The sequence below is a fragment of the Pongo abelii genome, chromosome 4 (assembly GCF_028885655.2).
Source record: "Pongo abelii isolate AG06213 chromosome 4, NHGRI_mPonAbe1-v2.0_pri, whole genome shotgun sequence".
Taxonomy (NCBI): domain Eukaryota; kingdom Metazoa; phylum Chordata; class Mammalia; order Primates; family Hominidae; genus Pongo; species Pongo abelii.
In genome coordinates this window covers 163,007,849-163,029,840 of record NC_071989.2, presented here as the reverse complement: position 1 = coordinate 163,029,840, position 21,992 = coordinate 163,007,849, and the positions used below count along the sequence as shown (strand labels likewise).

The window sequence follows — 21,992 nt, the reverse complement described above, 5'->3', positions numbered from 1 at the left end:
GACAGGGAGATATTTTAGGCAGAGGTTGAGACCAGAGACTGTTTGCTCAGTGTTTTACAGTTTGCAAAAATCTTCTTCCCTACAGAAAGGAAAGATGTACCTGCACCCACACATCCGTCCTGTGCATGCACCTCTGTATACTCATCCCTGACTCGCCTTCCTGCACACCAGCCATAAGGAATGTCCATAACAGAAATGATACCAAGCTCAGATGTCTATCTTTAATGTTCACTCTGTGCCAGGTACTGTCCTAAGCACTTGATAGACATCTGTTAACTAATTTGACAGTCATAGCCACCTAAGAGGTCGTAGGTACTATTGTGATCCCATTTTATAGATGAGGGAACTAAAGCTCAGAAAGGGGAAGTGACTGGGTCAAGGTCACAGAGACAGTACGTGGCAGGGCCAGGATCAAAGATACAGATATTGCCAGGCTCTCTGCCAAACGGCAGGACTATGGGATGAGGAAGGCACACCCCCACCACCAGCAGGCTCATAGGCCTCGCTTTGTGGACACAGATAAATCTCATATAGTGTGCTCGAGGCTTACTGTTAGTACTTCCAGGGTGGAAGTACTAAGAAAACTGGAGAACCAGGCTCTGGTTCATCAAACATGTAGTAAGCACCTACTGTATACCTAAGGAGCTGGGATCAGTGGTGAATAGGACCAATGTGGTAGTCCCTGCAATCAGAATAGACAGTCTAGTAGGGGAGGCACACAACACACCAATGTTCACACAAATACGTATTTTAATTCCACCTGTGATAAGTGGTAAGGGAAAGGAAGGAAATGTAAAGGGTAGCATGAGAATGAGTGTATGTCAAGAGTTAGGGAAGACTTTATAGACCGGGTAACAACTGAGTTAAATGTCTACACACACACAAACACACACACACACACCCTCTCTCTCTCTGTCTCTCTGAGGCCTCTGTACTAAATGCATGTGATTAAGAGTGCGGTATTAAAACGGGGCGATGGGCAGGTGAGCCACTCCTGAAACTGTCAGCTGCAATTATTCTGGAGTGCACGCATACTCCCTCTCTTCACTGCTTATTAGCGCCTCTGCAAGAAGGTGAGCAGAGGAAAGGGCTTCTCTTAATTTTGCTGCAATTGGTGAAAGCTTTGATGCAAAGAATAAGCTTGAGGCCACTGGCTGAAGGGCAATTTCTTCTTGGATTTCACTTTTGGCCCCATCTCTGTGTCTCTTAAACCTAAGACTGAGAGTTATTCCACAGGGTAAGACTCACAGCTAAGAGGCTCTGGATGTAGCTAAGATCACATACTTGGGGCCAGATATGGTTCAGTCACCACATGACTATCTGAGAGCTGTGTGACCAAGGGTAAGTCACTTAACTTCTCTGGTTCTCAGTTTTCTCATCTGTAAAATGGTGTGCCGGACACTGCAATCCCAGCTGGGCTTACTTGACATCTCCAATCCACTTCTCCCTTTCCTAACTCGCCAAAGAGGCCACAAACCAAAACACTCACATTCCCTGCCTTCCTTGCAGATAGGGGTGCCCAGATGTCAGAGATCTGGCTGAGAGTCTACAGGATACTTTCCTGAATTAGAAGGCAAAACCTTGACAGATGAAGGCTTTGTGCCCTTTGCTCTCCACCCTTTTTCCTGCCTGAAAGGCAGACTTGCCAGAGGTACCATTTTGTGACTATGAGGACGAGGAAGCAGAAACAAAGAAACAGCCTGGTTCTTGGATGACAGCACTGAGCAGCCAGTTGTACCAGTCCTGGATCTCTTGTTATGCAATATTTAATAAATAGATAGAGACAGATAAGTGAATGAATCCTTACACTTGTTTGAGCTATTATTTATCAAGTTTTCTGTTTGTTTTTTTTTTTTTTTTGCAGTTAATACATTTCTAAACAGATATGCAGGGGATAAAAATGGCAGCCACTTCATGAGTTGTGAGGATTAAATGAGAAAATGTGTGCACAGTGCAAGGTCCAGGCATTTAGCCAATGATGGCCTATATGTTGACACTGCTAAAGAAGGGAAAACCTGCCATCCCTTTGGTGAGTCGCCAGATGAAGCACAGGGGGTGGGAGGCTGGGTGGGACAGATCCTACCTCGATCACTGAAGTCGTCGACCAGCACAATCTCGGCGACCAGCTCTGGGGGCGAGCGGTTCAGCACACTGTGGACGGTGCGGAGGAGGGAGGACCAGCCCTCGTTGTGGAAGGGGATGATGATACTTGTGTTGGGAAGTGTCTCCAGGTAGCGCTTGCTGTTGCAGCTAGAGGGAAACACAAGGGGAGGCAGAGGACAGGGTCAGCTCTCCTCCTGCCAAGAGAACTCAGGCATAGGATTTGGCTAACTGCAAATCCCACTTCCTCTCCAGTCTTTAGGGAATAAGCGAAATCCAGGGAGACCCTGGTCACATAGGAACTTCCACATGACATCCCAAAGTCCTACCTCCAATCTCTGCATATACAGCACACGGGGATATGTATAAAAGACCTCCCTGACTTTGAATAGTTGTGATTTCATGTGGAAGACAGCCCTTCAGTAACACTCTGGCCTCTCTGTCCAGCTGTGATATTGTGATTTATAATAAGAACTATAGACTTTGGTCTTTGTCCCTGGTTCCTGGCACAGAGCTTCTAAAACTTGTCATTTCCTAAGCAAAAGGGGTGCTAGGAAAATCTTATGTTCTAATATTTCATCTTTGACCCCAGTTCCTGATGCAGAGCTCCTAAATCTCTTAGTGTTTTCTGGGTGACAGAGGCATCTTTTGTTCTAATGAGGTGACTCTTGGTGGGCTCCAGGAGGCGGGGTGGTCACCAGAAAGAACATGCCATAATTAGAAGCTTGGAACTTTCAGCCCCACCCTACCATCCTCCAGGAAGGGGACAGGAGCTGGAGATCGTGATGATAATTGATCATGCCCTGTGATGAGGCCTCCACAAGAATGTAGCAGGTCCTTCCCACAGACCCTGCCCTATGCAGCTCTTCATCTGGCTGTTCATTTGCATCCTTTCTAATATCCTTCATAATAAACTGGTAAATGTGTTCCCCTGAGTTCTGTGAGACACTCTGGCAGATAATCAAATCTAAGGAGGGGAACCACCAATTTACAGCTGGCTGGTCAGAATTACCCAAGGTCTGGATTTGCAAATGGCATCTGAAGATTGGGGGTGAGGGATAATCTTGTGGGACCAAGCCCTTTACCTGTGGGATCTGACTCTAGCTCTAGGTAGGTAGTATCAGAATTGAATTGAATCACAGGACACCAGGCTGGTGTTGGAGAACTGCTTGTGGGGGAGCCCCCCTCCCTGCCCCACACATTTGGTCACAGAAGTATTCCGTGTTGCATGTGTGAATAGAGAGGAAAAAACAGTGAGTTTGTTTCTTCATATTACACATTCCTCTCCAATGGAGGAGAAATGATTTATCCATGAGTTTGGAAGAATAAACTGGGCTTCAATGGCTCAGCCCCTCCTCTCTCTCTCCCTGGGCTCTAGTCTTCACCAGCCCCACGGTAAGCTCAGGGGTGGAAGGCCCTACCCCTTGTGCGTCTTTCATACCATTATAACACCCAGAAGAATTAACATTGTTCCTTAATATCATCAAATATCTAGTTGGTGTGCAAATTTCCCTGATATTATGTCTTTCTATAGTTGGTTTGTTTAAAACAGAATCAAAACAAGGTCCACGTACTGCATACAGCTCATGGGTCTCCTAAGTCTCTTTTATACATAAACTTATGCCCTCCTTTTTTTTTCCCCCCTTCGATTTGTTTGTTGAAGAAACTGGGCCATTTATCCTATAGGAGTCCCCACGGTCTGCATTTTGCTGCTTGCATCTCTGTGGTATCCTTTAAACTGTTCCTCTGTCTGTCCCCCTTTAGTTCTTGTAAACTGGTAGTTAGATCTATAAGCTTGACCTAATTCAATAAGCTATTCTGACAGCCTCTTCAAAGGTGGTGGTACAGGGATCCCTTAGGAGACACATTGTGTCCAGTTGTCTTTCCTTTTGTGATAATCGATGCCTAAATATTTCATTTCATCAGGAATTTGAAAAATGATTACATTCTAATTCTATTACTCCATCTTCATTTACCAGCTGAAATTCTTCTATAGAGAAAACTTTACCACATCAACTATTCGTTCACCCCAAAGTATAGGAAAGGCAGGGTAAGTTCTTGATTCTTTACAAGTCTTTAGAATGAGCTGGTTCTCCAGCATCCTCCAAAGATGGTCAATTATGTTAACTCACAAATGTAAACATAATTAATGTGTTTCAATCCAATGCAGTTATTATTCTTACTGGTTCCCAAATAAACCCATCTTAAGCCAAAAGGAGTCTTCTCAGGTTGGCTCCTGAGTCCTTTGGACATGATCAGAGTACTGATAGCTTCTTTGTTTTATGACAAAAGATATGAAAAGATTCCCCAGGCTTAACTCACACATTTCCTGCCCTAATCTGGAATCAGCCATTCTGCCAAGGAACTTTTAATCTTAATATCATCAATATCACCATTCGGATGCTGCAATATGAGCACTAAGGGTGTTCCTTACTACTAGGTTGGTTATAGTTTCTATGCTTTTCCAGTAGTCAGAACTACAAATATATTTTATTTTTTATTTATTTTTTTGAGACAGGGTCTCAATCTGTCACCCAGGCTGGAGTGCAGTGACACAATCTTGGCTCAATGCAACCTCCACCTCCCAGGCTCATGCCATCCCACCTCAGCCTCCCAAGTAGCTGGGACTACAGGCACACTCCACCCTGTGCCTGGCTAATTTTTGAATTTTTTTGTAGAGACAAGGTTTCACCAAGTTGCCCAGGCTGGTACGAATATATTTTAAACAATACATTATGAGTTTAAGCAGAAATTTTATATTTAACATAGAGAATTACTGAGTTTTACTGAACTCTAATTTTATATTGTATCTCCTTTGTATTGAGATATAATTCACATACCATAAAAGTCACTCTTTTATAATTTGGTAGTTCTTAATATATTCACAGAGTTGTGCAACTATAACCACTGTCTAATTCCACAACATTTTCATCACTCCTAAAGAAACCCTGTGTGTACTAGCGGTCATTCCCCATCTTCCCCTCCTGCCAGCTAGCTGCTAGCAATCCCTAATCTGCTTTCTGTGTTCATGGATTTTCCTAACCTGGACATTTTATATAAATGGATTCATATTTGAGGCTTTTTGTGTCTGGCCACACTTGGTGTAATGTTTTCAAAGCTCATCCATGTTGTAGCATGCATCAATGCTTCATTTCTTTTTCATAGCTGAATAATAGCCCATTGTATGAATTCACCACATTTTATTTATCTGTTCATCAATTAATGGATATTTGGGCTGTTTCCCCTTTTGGCTATTATGAATAACACATGAATATGAACATTCATGTGCAAGTTTTTATGTAGACATGTTTTCAATTCTGTGGGTACACAGCAAGCAGCGGGATTGCTGGGTCAAAGGTAACTCCATTTTTAACTTTTTAAAGATCTGTCAAATGGTTTTCCAAAGTGATAACACCATTTCACATTCCCACCAGCAATGTGAAATGAGATTTCCAATTTCTCCACATCCTCACCAATGCTTGCTATTGTCCATCTTTTTGATCATAGCCATCCTAGTGAGTGTGAAGTGGTATCTCCTTATGGTTTAATGACTAATGATGTTGAGTATCTTTCCATATGCCTATTGGCCATTTGTACATCTTCTCTGGAAAAATGGCTAGTAAATGTATATTTTACTTTCAGTTTTTTTTTTTTTTTTGCTAGTGTGTAGAAATACAATTGATTTTTGTATAAGAATTTTGTATCCTGCAATCTTGCTGAGCACATTTATTAGTTCTAATAATTTTGTATAAACTCCTTAGAATTTCTTATGTACAAGATAATGTCATCTACAAATAGAGGTAATTTTACTTATTCCTTTCCAATATAGATGACTTTTTATTTCTTTTTCTTGTCTAATTGTCTTGGCTAGCAACTCCAGTACAATGCTAAACAGAAGGCAAGAGCAGACATCCTTATCTTGTTCCTGATCTTAGGAAGAAAAGCTTTCAGTCTCTCACCAGTAAGTAAGATGTTAGTGTGGGTTTTTCACAGATGCACTTTATCAGCTTGGAGAAGTTCCCTTCTATTCCTAGTTTGCTGAGTGTTTTAATCCTGGAAAAAGAAGTGTTGGATTTTGTCAAATGCCTTTTTTTTTTTTTTTTTTTTGCATCTACTGAGATGATCATGTAAGTTTTGTCCTTTATTTTATTAATATGATGTATTTACATTGATTTTCATATATTGAAACAGTCTTGCATTCCTGCAACATCCTACTTGGTCATAGTGTATAATCTTTCTTATATATTGCTGAATTTGGTTTGCTAGTATTTTGTTGAGAATTTTTGCATCAATACTCATAAGGGACACTGGTCTATAGTTGTCTTGTTATGTCTTTGTCTGATTTTATTGTATCGCTTTTGCTAAAAATATAAATTCTTAACATTAATATAGCTACTTATTTGCTTTTTTCTACAATATATAATAGTTTCAGAAAACAACACCAATATTATGGCTAAGAATATGATTACAGAAAAGTTAAGATATTTGTCTCTAGCATATATATAACCAGGAATCTACGTCAAATTTTTATGTTTTTAAGCCACTTGAAACAACACCTCTCTGCATGGTTAGGCCACCAACTCACACACATTGGGCTCATTTATTTCATTTAGCTCTTTATTTTTAGGGATTGCTTTCTGCATTTAGTTTTGACTTAATCTTGTTTTTATAATTATATTAAATATTTACATGGTTCCCAAGTCAAATTCAAAAACCAAGTAATCCAAAGATTTCTGGCTTTTATCTCCGTATCTTCCATCTTGTTTTTTCCCTCCTTCTAGGACTTCATTTTATTTTATGGTTGATCCTTGCATTCTTTCTTTCTAAGCAAGTCGATTTGGTCACACCACCACATTTTACAGAAATAAGGTTTATCAATTTGATTTCAATAAACTTTATGATTTAGCTTTAGGTCGGAAGAGGAATAAGAGGAGGGCAGCAACTTACTGAGCTCTAAAACAGTGATTCTGAAAGTGGTAGCATCACCGAGAGCTTCTTGTTAGAAATGTGGATTCTCTGGCCACCCCAGACCACTTGAAACAGAAACTCTCAGGGTGGGGCCCAGCAATTTTTATTTTATCAAGCTCCCTGGATGACTTTGATGCCCACTCAAATTTGAGAATCATTACCCCAAAATATTCACATCCATAACTGGTAGATATTGGGTTCCCTGGGAACAGATCTTGAGGTGAAAATTGTTTTTTGACGGCTTCTTGGGGAGCACTCTGGGGAGATTCACCTGTAAAGAGGTGAGACAGGTAGAGGAGTGAGGAAGAGGCTGCCCCCATGTGGCTGCATGTGAGCCCCTGGCCCATTTTACCAGGAACTCTGTAGCTGAGAAGGCCTTTCTAAGCGGTCCTAGAGTGAGACAAGGGGCCTGGCCTTTATATCCAAGCATCAATAGTCACTGGGAGGGGGAATAACCTTGAGCAAGGCTGTCTAGGGCAATTCCCAGTGGGAAGCACAGCTGTGAGATGCCCACTGCCCCTCCTGCCAGCAGCTGGGGACACTGCATCTGTACAGAGCGCTGCCTCATCACTCAACACTGACAGAACCCCACATGGAAGGCATGATTACCTTCCCCATGTTACACACAATGAGCCTGAAGCACAGAGATGGTGTAGAAATGTATGCAGTCACACAACTAAAAACAGTAGGCTCTGGACCTGGTACTCACCCCACAGCCTGCCCTCTCAACCATGAGGCTGACATTCACAGACCACTTTCACATACAAATTTTCACCAGAGCCCCAGGGAGCAGGCAAGGCAGGGCTTCCATCCTCATTTCACAGAAGGTGCTGAGGCTCAAGGCAGAGATAGCAGCCAGGAGAAGGTGGAATTCCCAGTGCTGCGGCACTCCACAGTGTAATACAGCCCTGCCCCCGTAATGGGGCTTGAAGCACTGAACATTGTAGGGGGTGGTAGCAGCATTCTGCCTGCCATACCTGGTTTCAGTACCTGACAGGATCTCAGGTAATGTTCAAGACAAGCCTGCGAGGAGGAAGGGACGCTGAGGGAGGCTCAATGAGGGGAAGGAACCTGCCGAGGTGGAGAAGCACCAAAAAATGGGGCTTCCTCTTGGTTCCTCGAATGTGAGCAGGGGTTCTCCTGACCTCCCTGTCCATACCTGCCCCCGCTACATACATCACCTGACTGCCTGGCTGGCTGTTGCTCATACCTCCATATCCTAGCTTGAAGGTTGGCTCCTCACAGAAGTCTTTCCCGGCCCCTGCTTCCCCAGCTGTAGGTAGGTCCCTCCTGATATTCCGTCCCAGGGATCAGTCAAAACTATGGTCCCAAGGTCAAATCCGGCAGCCTCTTTTTGTGTGACCCTCAAGCTAAAATGACTTTTACATTTTTTTTTTTTTTGAGATGGGGTCTTACTCTGTTGTCCAGGCTGGAGTGTGGTGGTGCAATCACAGCTCACTGCAGTTTCAAACTCCTGGATTCAAATGATCCTCCTACCTCAGTCTCCTGAGTAGCTGGGACTACAGGTGGGTGCCACCATGCCAGGCTAACTTTTAGAGGTTTAACAAAACAAAATAACATACAAATCAAAGTAAACTACTTAATAGAGACCCCATGTGGCCCTCAAAGCCTGTAACATTTACTATCTGGCCCGTTACAGAAAAAGTTTGCTGAGCCCTATTCAATCTCCTAGCATCCTATGCTTTTCTTCATTGCACTTTATGTATTTTATCTGGGTGTTTACTTGTCTGTCTTCTTCCCTAGAATGTAAGCTCCATGATGAGGGAAATTTTTATGCTTAGCCTAGCACAGTATCAGGCACACAGTGATCAATAAATATTTGCTGAATGAATAAATGATACCAGAGTTCAACTTCAGTCTTTTTATACCATATCCCAAGTTCTTTTGTCTCCATGTCTCTTGCGTTGTAGCTGTAGGGCAGTGTGATTCTCTTGCAGGAATGCTCTTGCCCTTGCCTGCAGGGAGGCCAGGGTCCAGGCAGGAGGGGGAGTCTCAGGAATTGTACCAACACGGTGAGCTCTGGCTGAGGACATCAGCTCCTGTGGGAGGATAGGGAATTTTCCCAGGGCCCAGAAGAGCGAACCTGAGGACCAGGCAGGCTCAGAAAGAACAACTGCCCACCTGTGTTTTCAGCCAGAAACCAGGTGTGGTAAGCAGAGTAGCAGCCCCCAAGGACTGTCATGCCCTAATCCCCGGAACCTGTGAACATGTGTGCCTTACATAGCAAAGGGGGCCTTGCAGACGTGATTGAGGTTAAGGAACTGGAGATGGGTTTGAGGAGCCAGGATTATTTAGGTGGTCCCAATGTAATCACAAAGGGTCTTTAAAAGCAGAGAACCTTTCTGTCTGCATTAAAAGATGAGACAGAAGAAGTAGAGATTTGAGCTACGAGAGGGACTCCACCCACGGTTGCTGGCTCTGAAGATGGAGGAAAGGGGTCGTGAGCCTAGGAAGGTGGGCAGCTCTTAGCAGCTGGGAACAGTCCTCAGCTGATAGACAGCCAGGGAACAGGAGCCTCAGTCCTCAACCCAGACAAGCAAGGTTCCCCTAGAGCCTCCCAGAAAGGAAGGTAACCCTGCCACTGACACCTTGATTTTAGCCTGGTGAGACCCACGCACGTTGTATTTCTGACCTACAGAACTGTAAGAATACCTCCATGTTGTTTAAAATAGTAAGAATACATTATGCGTTGTGTTGTTTAAGCTTCCAGATCCATGGTAATTTGTTATGGCAAATATAGAAAACAAATACACGAGGAGTCGTCCTTGATACCCTTTTGCCCAGGGTGTAAACATTATTTGCAAACATTTAAAAAGTGGAAGATTCCACACAAAACCCCTCATTTCTGGTTTTTCTTAAACTTGGGCAACACTGACCCCAGAGTCTCATGCAACAGCAATGGGCTGGAGGTGACAGTGGGTGCCCCTCTCTAGGGGGCAGGTGCTCTCCAGACACTTCAGCTCTCCCCACAGCCTCACACCAGGGCAGCTTCAGCTGTTTCATTGCCTCATGTTAGCTCCCAGATCCCTGGAGATGCTGGAATCCGAGAGCCCAGAAGTAAAAAGCATCAAGGGAAGGGGCTCCAGAGACTGGTAACAAGTTTTGGGGGTGGCCAGGTGCAGTGGCTCACACCTGTAATCGCAGCACTTTGGGAGGCTGAAGCAGGAGGATCACTTGAGCTCATGAGTTCAAGACAGCCTAAGCAATATAGTGAGACCTCATCTACAAAAATTAAAAAAACAAACTAACAAAAAAAACAATTAGCCAGGTGTAGTGGTGGGCACCTGTAGTTGTAGCTACTTGGGAGGCTGAGGTGGGAGGATCATTTGAGCCTGGGAGGCAGAGGAGGTTGCAGTGAGCCAAGATTGTGTCACTGCACTGTCTGGGTGACAGAGCAAGACCGTGTCTCAAGGAGAAAAAAAAAAAGTTTTGAGGAGAAACCTGTGACATGTCACAATGCACGTTACAATGCATGTAACAACGAAATCTCTTTGTATGCCATTGCAATCTACTGTTCAACTGTCAAAATCGGCAGGAGTCACTTTGCAACTTACTTGGAAATGCATCAAAACGTATAGTGGATTGAGGGGTGGAGAGAGGGTTAGATAGAGATGTGGTCAAGTAAGTAAACCAATGCTAATTATGGACATGATGGGAACATGGGTGTTCACTGCATAATTCTTTCAACTTTTCTGTATGTCTGATAATTTTTAGAAAGAAATGCTGATGGAAAAAACAGGTCAGAGTCCAGAGACTTCTTAGTTTCAAACTGTACCTCTGCTAGAGGCACCAAGGGAAACTGTGGGAGGGCAGATATGCCCTTGCCCTGACTTAACCATTGCGTCTGGCAGAGAGCTCATTCCAGCTGTGTGAACAGGACTCCCCTGATTCCAGTAGTCCAGTTCTGATGCAAAAGTCAGCCTCTCTCCCTTTGGGACCTTCCAGACTTCCTTCACATCCTCTCTTGCTTTACCATCTTGCTGGCCTCTTTTTATCCAGTCCCCACACAGCCTTTCTCTGCCCTTTCCCCTTCTCTCTAATCCTTTTGATCATTTCATCCAGCATTCTCTGGGAATCTGCTCCAACTTCATTATGTTGGCCTTCACAAATAAATGAAAGCACCCCTTCTTAAAAATCCCCTTTCCTTAACTCGGCTGAATCCTTTGCGGCCAAGAAAGACTGGTGATATCTGCTTTTCTACAAAAGTTCCTGCCTTAACATCAATTTCACAGGAGGCTTGCTTGACTGAAGCAGGGTTGGGGGCGGGGTGGGGTGTTAGCTATAATAAATTGCCTGGGGTCCACGGGTGAAATACAATATAGCTATTACACAGCAGAAAGCCCTCACTCACTCCAGGCCCAGAGTCGGGCCCCACAGCCTGCAGTTAGACACACAAACACCACCATGCATTAAGGGAAGTAGACAAAGCCACAATAGACTAAATTCACTTCTAATTTAATTCAATCATGGAATTAAAGATTATTCAGAACTCAAATAAAAGGCTCAGCTTGGATCACAGCCCTGAACGTGTGCCTGTCTTTTAAATTTTTTTTGATCTCTCTTTCTCTCCCTCCTCTATCCATCCATTCATTTCCTAAATAAACACAAAACTTAAATTCGACTTTTGCCATAAGCACTAGTCATTAGTTTGGTCCCAGCTTAGTAGAGGTTCTTTGTTTAAATAAAAAATTGTGTGACCTGCTCAAATTAATCTCTCCAGTATCCAGCAGGGTACCTGGCTCTATAGACCTGCCCGCAAGCCACCTTCCAGTTGAGAGCCCAAGCAAAGCCCCTTTTCTCCGCCTCTTATTAGGCTGCAGATCACAGCAGACAAAAGGGACCTGGGGACGACACAGAAGAAAATAGAAAGCCGCCACTCACACCAGTGACACTCCCATGTTAGCAGCCCCACTTAAGACTTGTCTACATGTTGTGTTTCAGGATTTCAACACTGGATGGTGGAGTGTGCCCTGTTCTTTTGTGTATGATAAACAAGAAGCATCCTTTTGTCCACATGTCCTCAGAAAGCAGCCACAGGAAAAGGGGCCTAGGGCACTACTCCCATTGCAAAGAGGCTAGGCATGGCTACCACTGTGGGCCAGGCAATATAACCTGTGTTGCCTCATGGCTTATGCCTGACAGTTTAGAGAGCACTTTTCCTTCTCTCTCCTCTAATCTGTACCATAGTCAAATGAGGGAGATGAAGCAGAGTGTTAACCCCGTTTTCCAGATGAGGAAAATGGAGTTCAGAGGGGTAAATGAGTTGGATTCAGGCCTCAAATCCAGGTAATATTTATTTAAAATAATATTTTTAAAAATTTCAAAAGTGATCATTGCTAAGCACAAAAGTCTGGAAGACAGAGGGCTCAAAGGAAAACTGACAGTAGCAAACATACTGTCTTGCCGCTAACATGTGGGGCTGACCTCTGCTAAACATTCGGGATGTGTCCTCTCTGTGTTCTCCTCTGCACACGTGCATTTGTTTTTACAACATGGCATAAAGCACACGGACTCTTCTGTGTCCTCCCTCTGTTTCCCTCACCCCAGATGGCATCCACGTCTTTGTGGGCTTCTACATGCAGCATGGCCTCCTGAGGTGCTTGGAAGAGTCCCTCTGGGGTCAGGACCGGGCAGACTGATGGCCCCGCTGAGGGTCAAAGCGATGGCACTCTGAAACTTCCAGCACATAACCTTAATGTTGAGGCCCTCTTGAATCAATACTTCTGACCCCCAAAGGTACTGTGAAAGAAGAGACTTCTGTGGAGTTTAGAATTTTGCAACTGACAGTTGGTGGAAACATCTTCTCTGTTGCAAAAGCACTTTCACTGTCCTTTGGTTTACGGTCTGATTAGGTTCCAACCCTGAATGTGCAAAGCTTAGTGAGAGGTGTACAGCACAGGGACAAAGAGACACAATTGGGGATGTTGACTGACACACATTGAAATAGTGAAAAGAGCAGAAACAGTGAGTGTCCACCAATAGGGGAAGATTAAATAAAAGATGAAAAATTCAAACTATGGAATGCTGATAAGCAGTTAAAAAATAAGGCAGAACGTGACAATGACAATAATAGAAAACATCTGTTGAGGATTTCCAATATGCCAGACAGTGCTGTAGGCACTTAATATGCATTAAGTCATTTAATTGTCAAAATAATCTTACAATATAGGGAATATAATTCTCACTACCAAGAGGAAGAAACAAGCTATAGAGAAGAAACTTGCCTATGGTCAAATAGCTGGCAAGGAATGAAGCCCAGATTTAAACCCATCTGTCTTTTATATATATATTAGTATTTTATAGGGATAATTTATCAATCCTATTAATTGTATCAGCAAAAAAGAATGACTAGGTAAAAAGCAGATATTGAGGAAACTAAGTAGGTGTTTGAAATCGTGGCTTCTAGCCTTTGCTCTGCCATGCGACAATCCAAGTCAACAATCCATGCAACTGAGGTCCCAGCTGGACCTCAGTTTCCCTTTATGTCAATGAGGGAATGGGCAAGTCTGCATTTCTTCTCTTTCTCTTGGTAGCAGCAACCTGATTTTCCTTGGGGAATCTCCTACACCTCACCCGTATAGGGCTGGGGTGGAGCTGACTCCTTCCTTGCCTTGAGGGTGGGCAAAGAAGCCTGGCTTAGCCAGTCATAGCATGTCACCTCTCCAGCCCTGTTATAAGTAGGTCTGGGACAGGCACCTGCAAATCAGAGAAAGTCTTTGCTGAGACAACTGGGAAAGACGCAAGTTCTTTTCTGTTGAGATTGAACGTGGGAGGATATATATCTGGTCTGCCTGGGGCAACCATGTGGACTGTTCCTTGCCTCAGAACGAAGTTAACAGAGTGGAAAACAGAGCCAAGAGTTGGAGAGAGAGATTCCTACTGGCATCAGTCGGGGACCTGGATCCAGCTATGGCTGAAGCCAAGGTCTATTCCTGGCCTTTTCAGTTATATAAACCAATACATTTTCTTTTCTTAAGTCAGTTTGAGTTAGGTTTTTTGTCACTTGCAACTAGAAGAATCTTTGCTGATTTAACTTGATAATCCCCAGGTACATTCAGTCAAATGAAACTGTTTTGGACCCAGCGATGGCTTCTGAAGGGCAAAGAGGCACAACTGTTGCCCAGACTTTACCTCTGATCTGAAGTGGGCAGGTTCTGTCTGCTATAGGAGAACTTTGCTTGTTCACTGACCAGGAGAAAGTGACCTGGGCAGAGGGCCATGATGGGATTGGGAGGAAAGCGAGATAACTCAGCTTGCTTGTGACCAAACAGCTCCTAATTTAACATTCCCTAAAGGATTCTGAGCTCTTGGGACACAAAGACATATATAATATACTAAGATGTACCGTCAGGGCTTAATGCTGGAGCACTAGAAAACAAAAGTCAAAATCAAGAGAAGCATTTCAAAAATCTTCTCTCTGAGTTAACTTTGAAATAGAACAATCCAATCATTTAAAAGGGAACTATAACAAACATTCAATTCCCTAGCCTGGGACACCATCCACAGATCAAACTGAAATGTAAGTCAATTGAACAAACCCAATATTGTATGTGCCTAAGGGAGCAAGAATGCTCTGGACCTGGGTTCAAATCCCGACTCTGCTCCTTTGCAACTGTGAGACCCCGGCAAGTTCCTATCCCATGCTGAGCCTCGGTTTCCTTATCTATGGAATAGGGATGGTAACACCATGAGAATGTCATGAGAACCAAGTGAGACAGTACATTTAAAACAGCCACGTGGAGGGATAAGTAGCTGGCTGTTCTTGGAGATGGGTAAATGTGGAGGACAACTCACAGCAAAGATTTCACAGCTCCTGATTTCAATTCTCTCAGAATCAGGGCTGGCCATCCCAGGAAGGGCATGGGGCTTCAGTAAGGCTTCATTGAAGAGTTCTGCTCTAGTAGACAAGAATCCCACTTTTGGTACCTCAGGCTTTGGCCAGCTCATGACTCAAAACATTCTCATTTGCTCACTGCCTTGCATCATTCATGCATTCAAGAAATGTAATATACTGAGCACTTACCATGTGACAGACACTATGCTAAGCCCTGGAATTAAAATGGCAGGAAACAAGCTGTCGTTCCTGTCCCGGGGGATACACAGTCTAATCAGGGTTGTGGGGGACAAGCAAATAACATAAACAGTAATAAATTATGATAATTTTTTTCTGCCTTCCTGTGTATGGCTGTGAGGTGACAGCAAAATGAAAACAGCCTAGAAAGGCACAGACTGCAGTGTTATTAGTGGCACAGCCTCATGCCCAGGCCTGTGCCTTGCCATCAACAAGCAGGCCAGGAATAGTTGCTGAGTTAAACTGGAGTTGGAAGGTGACTCGTCCAACCCTTCTGTTTTCCAAGTAAGGTAGTGAGGCTTAGAGGAGCTGCTTGGTGATCCCAGACAACGTGGCCAGCTGGGAGGTGGACCTGGCTCCTCAGTTTAGTCCCAACGCAAAGAGAAAATCTTTTGGAGATCCTGGATATAAATAACAAATCTAAATCAGACACAGTTTCAAGGAGCCAGTGTCTGCTGTCATGTTCCAAGTGGTGCCTGTTGGCTTGGCAAGTCCACGGGGGACTGACCACATAGCCTAGAGAAGTGGGATCTTCAAGAAGATTCAATGAACTTCAGCAACTAAAAACTCCCACTAATAAAAATGTGGATGCCCTAAATATGCTTGATGATTCCATTCAATGTTCCTCAGTTTAGTCCCAGTTTAGTCCCAACACAAAGAGAAAATCTTTTGGAGACCCTGGATGTAAATAACACATCTAAATCAGACACAGTTTCAAGGAGCCAGTGTCTGCCGTCATGTTCCAAGTGGTGCCTGTTGGCTTGGCAAGTCCATGGGGGACTGACCACACAGCCTAGAGAAATGGGATCTTCAAGAAGATTCAATGAGCTTCAGCAACTAAAAACTCCCACTAATAAAAATGTGGTTGCCCTAAATATGCTTGATGATGTCTGTTCAATGTTCATTCTCTTTTCTCAGAAGTAGTTTGGTACGGACTTGGAGCCAAAAAGACCAAAGGTTATTAGCTATATAGCCTTGGGCAAGTTATCAAACACCTGCTTAGTTTCTTCCTTTATAAAATGGACTTGTAGGTTTGAGCTGAGAAGTGAATAAGAAAGGAACATGTTGGTGCTCTGTAAACAAAAGGGTCATCAGGTACCGTCTTGGTCCAACAAGGAACTTACATGCTGATCAGGTCAGTCATGGGGCCTACTGCCCATGCCTTCCCTTCTGACAGAAATGACCAAGCCCACAGCCCTGGCTGAAGAAGGAGTCCTGGGTGGGCTCTATGACTGCCCCTTACCTGGCCACAGTTGCTTAGGACAGAAGCAGAACTCTGACTCAGCACCGCCAATCCATTGACTTGCCAGAGGTCCATGGCCTTGCAAGAAATTTGTGCCCAAATGAGGCTCACCAGACCAATCAAATTCTCTTTCTTGAGGACACAACCTTGATGTATGGAAAGAATGTCACAGAGCTAGTGAGGGGAGCAGACAGAGCTACACAGAGGAGAGCTAAGGCCTCTTAATGGTGGAATCCAGAAATTCCTGGTGCTGAGGAGATCATAAGAGAACCTGGAGGCCAGCCTTGGAAAAATTTCCCCTTTCAGGCACTAAGAGGCCTGTCTGTGCCGTGGCTCCAACTCCTTCCCCTGGGGGGCTTGGCTGTGTGGCCTTTCTCACATTCCACTTAGACAACATTCCCATTTCCCTCTATTGCCCATGATTCCTTGCATGGGATACTCCATTAGCTGAGGTAACCTTGAAGCCAAGGAATTCTGTCCTATCCCTGAATCTGTTCCCTGGATTGAAAAACCAAGAGTAAGCGTCCAAAAGTTGTACTACAGCTGAATCAATTATTTTTATTTTTTTATTTTTGATTGTGAAAATAATTGCATTCTTTTAGAGTTAAGATTTCTAAACTTCAGAAGTACCACTAATATGGAAACCTGGACTTCCAGGTCATAGACACTGAGACTGCTAGGACACACTGTTGTTGTTCTACATGATTTGCAAGGCCCTATCAACACTGAACCAACTGGGCCATCACGACATTAAGAGCAATTACTTGTAGTTCACAGCACTTCACCATCTCTATGGCAAATTACTCTTCAGCAATTTCAGGTTTTTTGTTTTAAGGAAATTATCATTTTAAAAATTGTCAAGTGACTCTTGTTTGAAAGCTTTTAGTGCTTGGACTCCTAGATAAACAATCATCTTCTGGAAATGGGTACCACTTTAGCACTTTCTCATGGTAACCAAATCCAACATACCCTCCTTTGCCAAGCAGATGACAATTTTGGATTTTTCCCTAACAAAATGGAGCTGGTTGGGAGCTGGTTTGTATGTTGTGGGAGGCGGGGAGGCAGGCAGGCAGACGCCAGCATCTCTTTGGGTTGAGGACCAAGGCAGAAGGCCAACTACCATTCCCAGGCCACATATGCAGCTTTAACCTGAAAGGCCAATCAGAAGCAATGAATATTAAGTCTGGAAAGCCTGTATCTCATCTCATTTGTGCTCCTTGGTTTAAAGATGAGGAAACTGAGGCCTAGAATGAGGAGGGACCTTCCCAGGATCACAGAGGGAGAGAGCGTATCCACATCTCAAACAGTGGCCCTTGGTCCAAGGATAAGAATTCTAGGAAGGGCACTTCCTTGGGATGCAACTACAGGTGTGGTGAGGGAAGCAGATAGGCTGAAGAGACACTCAGATCTGGGTTCAAATCCCATGTCTGTCACTTAGCAGCTAGGTCACCTCGGGAAAGTCATAACCTCCCTGAGACTTAGTTTCCTCTTGGGTAAAATACATCCTATTAAGGCTGTCACAAGGAATAAAAGAGGTGCCATATGTGAATGCACCCGGTACAGCATCTGGTATGTAAATTTAGTTTCCACTTTACAGAGGCCACGGTATAGGTCATTTTCCAGCAAATGGTGTAAGTTCAAAATTCTAGGATTTTCTCCTCTCTATTCTGCAAAAAGGACAGTCCCTTAAAATATAATATTCTCAGAAAGACTATGTCCAATGATCTTGGAGCCACCAAGAAACTGACTAAGTGGAAGTCAGAGACAGCTCCACCAGAATAAGAGGCAGAAACTAAGTCTTAGTGGGTAGAGTGTGAAAAGTCCCTGTTCCCTTTCCCCCATCCTCCCTCGAGCTGCAGACTTAGGCCTTCTCCTGACACATACTGATTGTAAGCCTCTTTCCTCAGCTCAAGGCTCAGGCTCAGCTCTCCAGCCCTTCTCTACCCTCCTCTTGGGGATGACACAGGCACCGGCTTTCTCTTTAACACAGTCTGGCTGGAATCAGAGGACCCAAAAGATTTCTTGACAACGTGTGCCAAGGCTGACATCTTTATGAAGGCCCTTTGCCATTCAGGGGAGGCTTTGCTGAGAGCCAGCCAAACCCACCTGCTAGACCCTGTTCAACAGACAGCTAAGAGACACACAGAGGTTTATTCTTATTATTCATATTGTTAATTATAAACCTTAGCAGTATCAGTTCGTCACTAGTTGTGCACCCCCTGACTAGGACCAGAGATGTCAGATACAAGGAGTGTTTAAAGGATCTTGGTTTGTGCTTTCTTTTCCTTCCTTTTGAATTTACATTTTGGGAACTGTTTTATTTAGGTCGTATCTAGTTTTAAGATGGTTATAAAAACAGTACCTTTTTTTTTTTTTTTAAGAGTCTTGCTCTGTCACCCAAGCTGGAGTGCAGTGATGTGATTTCAGCTCACTGCAACCTCTCCCTCCCAGGTTGAAGCAATTCTCCTGCCTCAGCTTCCTAAGTAGCTGGGACTATGAGGCACTCACCAACACGCCCGGCTAATTTTTGCATTTTTCGTAGAGATGTGGTTTCACCATGTTGGCCAGGCTGGTCTCGAGCTCCTGACCTCAAGTGATCCACCTGCCTCGGCCTCCCAAAGTGTTGGGATTAAAGGCATGAGCCACCGCACACAGCCTAACAATAACATCTAAAAAAAAATCTAGTGACAGTTTATTCACACTGCTGTCCCACATGATAAAATTTTTGGCCCTCCTACAGATGTAACATGCAATATATTCCACATACTCAAGCTTTAAACCAAGGATGACAGCAGGAAGGAGGAACTCTAATTAATAAATATGGTGTGCAAGGCATAAAATAACCCTAAGGACCACACCTCACATCCCAGTGAGCTGCCAGCTGCCAGGCAAACATTCCTTAGAAGGAAATGGACTTTAATATCAAGTTTCTTGATGATTCATAAAAGAGGAGAAAAGAAGAAATAAAAATGTAAAGATATGTGTTCCAGGATGTTTTTTGCCACACTTTTTCCAGAAGCAAGGACCTGGAAATGACCTGTATGTCTGTCTACAGAGGAACTGTTGACTAAATTATATTCCTATGGAATATTACACAGCTATTAGAAATATCTTAAAATGTGACCACAATATATTAAGTGAAAAAAGTACTTGTAGAATAAAACACAATAGTACAACCACATTTTTATAAAACAAAATAAAACAAAACCCTAAGCCCCATTCACATGTCTCCATATACTGTATAAGCAAAGAAAAAACTATAGAAAGCTACTAAACTGTTACAATTCACTACCCAGGCAGACTTAGGATTGGAGCATAAAGTGGGGGGATAGAGAGGGGAGAGAGGGACTATTGATTTCTTCCCCTGAAAGGTGTGGAGAAGGAGGCTTACAATCAAGAAAGAACTATGTTCTCTTCTATGTAACAGTGCTGCTAAGCTAAGCTGTTCTACTTGTCTTATCATCACACTGCCCTTGATACCATCTTAATGAAGGGAGAGAACTGATAATCACTCTTATCTTCCAGTCATTATTTTCTTTTTGCTTAAACCCTTTCAAGGCCAACACCACTTAGAAATCAAACTCATCTCTGTAACCAATTTTGCTGAATGCTATTTATCTGCTCCTGGACAAGAACGTATTACCTTCTGCATGGTGAATGCGATGCACGCAGAGGAGTCGGCTGGTTGTGTTTGCTGGATTTATATAGCAAATACCACTCACTAGGCCTGGTCCAAGTACCTTCATGGACAGAGGATTCAGATTTAAAAACGTTTCCCTCCACTGGGTACGGTGGCTCATGCCTGTAATTTCAGCACTTTGGGAGGCTAAGGTGGGCAGATCAACTCAAGGCCAGGAGTTTGAGACCAACCTGGCCAACATGGTGAAACCCCATCTCTACTAAAAATACAAAAATTAGCCTGGTGTGGTGGCGTGTGCCCGTAGTCCCAGCTACTTGAGAGGCTGAGCATGAGAATTGCTTCACCCTGAATGGCAGAATTTGCGGTGAGCTGAGATTGCATCACTGCACTCCAGCCTGGGCAAGAGAGTGAGAATCTGTCTTAAAAAAAAAAAAAAAAAGAAAAGTCTCCCTCCTCTGTGAGACACGGGTTTCAGGTCTCAGGTCTCAGATCTCAGTCTGTGTATGATGCAATAGAAAAAACACAGGCTTGGATCTAGGTCGAGCCTTCTTTGCCTTCTACTAGCAGTGTGAACTGGAACAAAGGGCTGAGGTTCTCTGAGGTTTCGTTTGTGCATCTGTAAAATGGAGCTAGTGATGATCCCCATTTGATACAATTTCAGAGAGGCTAGAACCACAAAATAGTTGTAACAGTTTGTAAACCAGAAGACAATGTTGAATATAAAAGAAATAAATCATCATCGCACAACAATTCAGAATAGGAACAAGTAAGATACAACTAGCAATGTGTTCAGCACAATGCCCCGTACATCGATAAATAAACAGGAGCACTCAACAAATGGTACATGTTGTTATTAATGGAGAACACAGCATCCATTTCTAGAAGACTTAGCAAATGCATCTGTTTGCAGAAATAATAAAAAGAAAACAAGCCACACATCCAGTCACATAGATTAAGTGGCTTTTATCTAGCATAAATTGTAGGGAGTAGATGCCCATATAATTTTTAGTTGATAGGCAGCCATTTTTGCGGTAGATTATTTATCTTCAAAATTTCAACTTGAGGGCTGAATTCATTCAACTCTTTTAAAAATTAGAGAAAAGAAGTCAATGTGAGAAATGTTATTGGCTGCATTTTATTTTAAGGTATATGAGCACCTTTAAATCTCAATATTAGGTCCAATGGATCAATAACTGTTATCTTGAAAGAAACACCACTATTCAGAAGGGAGTCATTTAATTTCAGAGGAGAAGAGCTGATTTAAGTCTCCTAAAAAACCAGTGATGCGGCCCGGCACGGTGGCTCACGCCTGTAATCTCAGCACTTTGGGAGGCTGAGGTGGGCGGATTACCTGAGGTCAGGAGTTCCAGACCAGCCTGGCCAACATGGTGAAACCCTGTCTCTGCTACAAATACAAAAATTAGCCAGGTGTGGTGGTATGCACCTGTAATCCCAGCTACTTGGGAGGCTGAGGCAGGAGAATGGCTTGAACCCAGGAAGTGGAGGATGAAGTGAGCCGAGATCACGCCTGCACTTCAGCCTGGATGACAGAGTGAGACTCTGTCTCAAAACAAACAAACAAACAAAAAAAAACCCAAAAAACAGTGATGGTCCAAAAAAAGAAAAACCTAGATTTTTTCCTTTCCCAGCTTACAAATCATTCCATCTACAGGCCCTCCCCTCCCACAACAGCCTCGCTAACAACCTACCAAAACAGGGAGGCTGCATTGCTCTTGAACCCTGAGTATCTCTGGGGCACTAATCTTATACTGAAGTACTCCATTATAAAGGTGTCAGGCGAGCTTGCTCTACCACATGAATCATGATAAAAAGGGTAAAAACTGCTAATAAGTACTAAATATGTCTTTTAAGCCTGTCACTATTCTGTGGAGGGTCTGACAAACCACTCTGCACCATGGGGTGGGGGCGGGTGCAGACTCCCGTCATTC

The 21,992-nt window shown here is 43.6% G+C and overlaps 1 protein-coding gene across 4 annotated transcripts in view; it reads right to left on the bottom strand.

Annotated features, from left to right (window-relative positions):
- The window catches only part of GALNT10 (polypeptide N-acetylgalactosaminyltransferase 10), a 234,280-nt gene that overhangs the window by 88,847 nt on the left and 123,441 nt on the right, over window positions 1-21,992 (bottom strand). For all 4 annotated transcript variants that reach the window (XM_024247617.2, XM_024247618.3, XM_024247619.3 and 1 more), the window contains one exon: window positions 2,084-2,250. In XM_024247617.2, coding sequence (XP_024103385.2) covers window positions 2,084-2,250 — 167 coding nt within the window. The remainder of the gene's footprint in view (window positions 1-2,083; window positions 2,251-21,992) is intronic.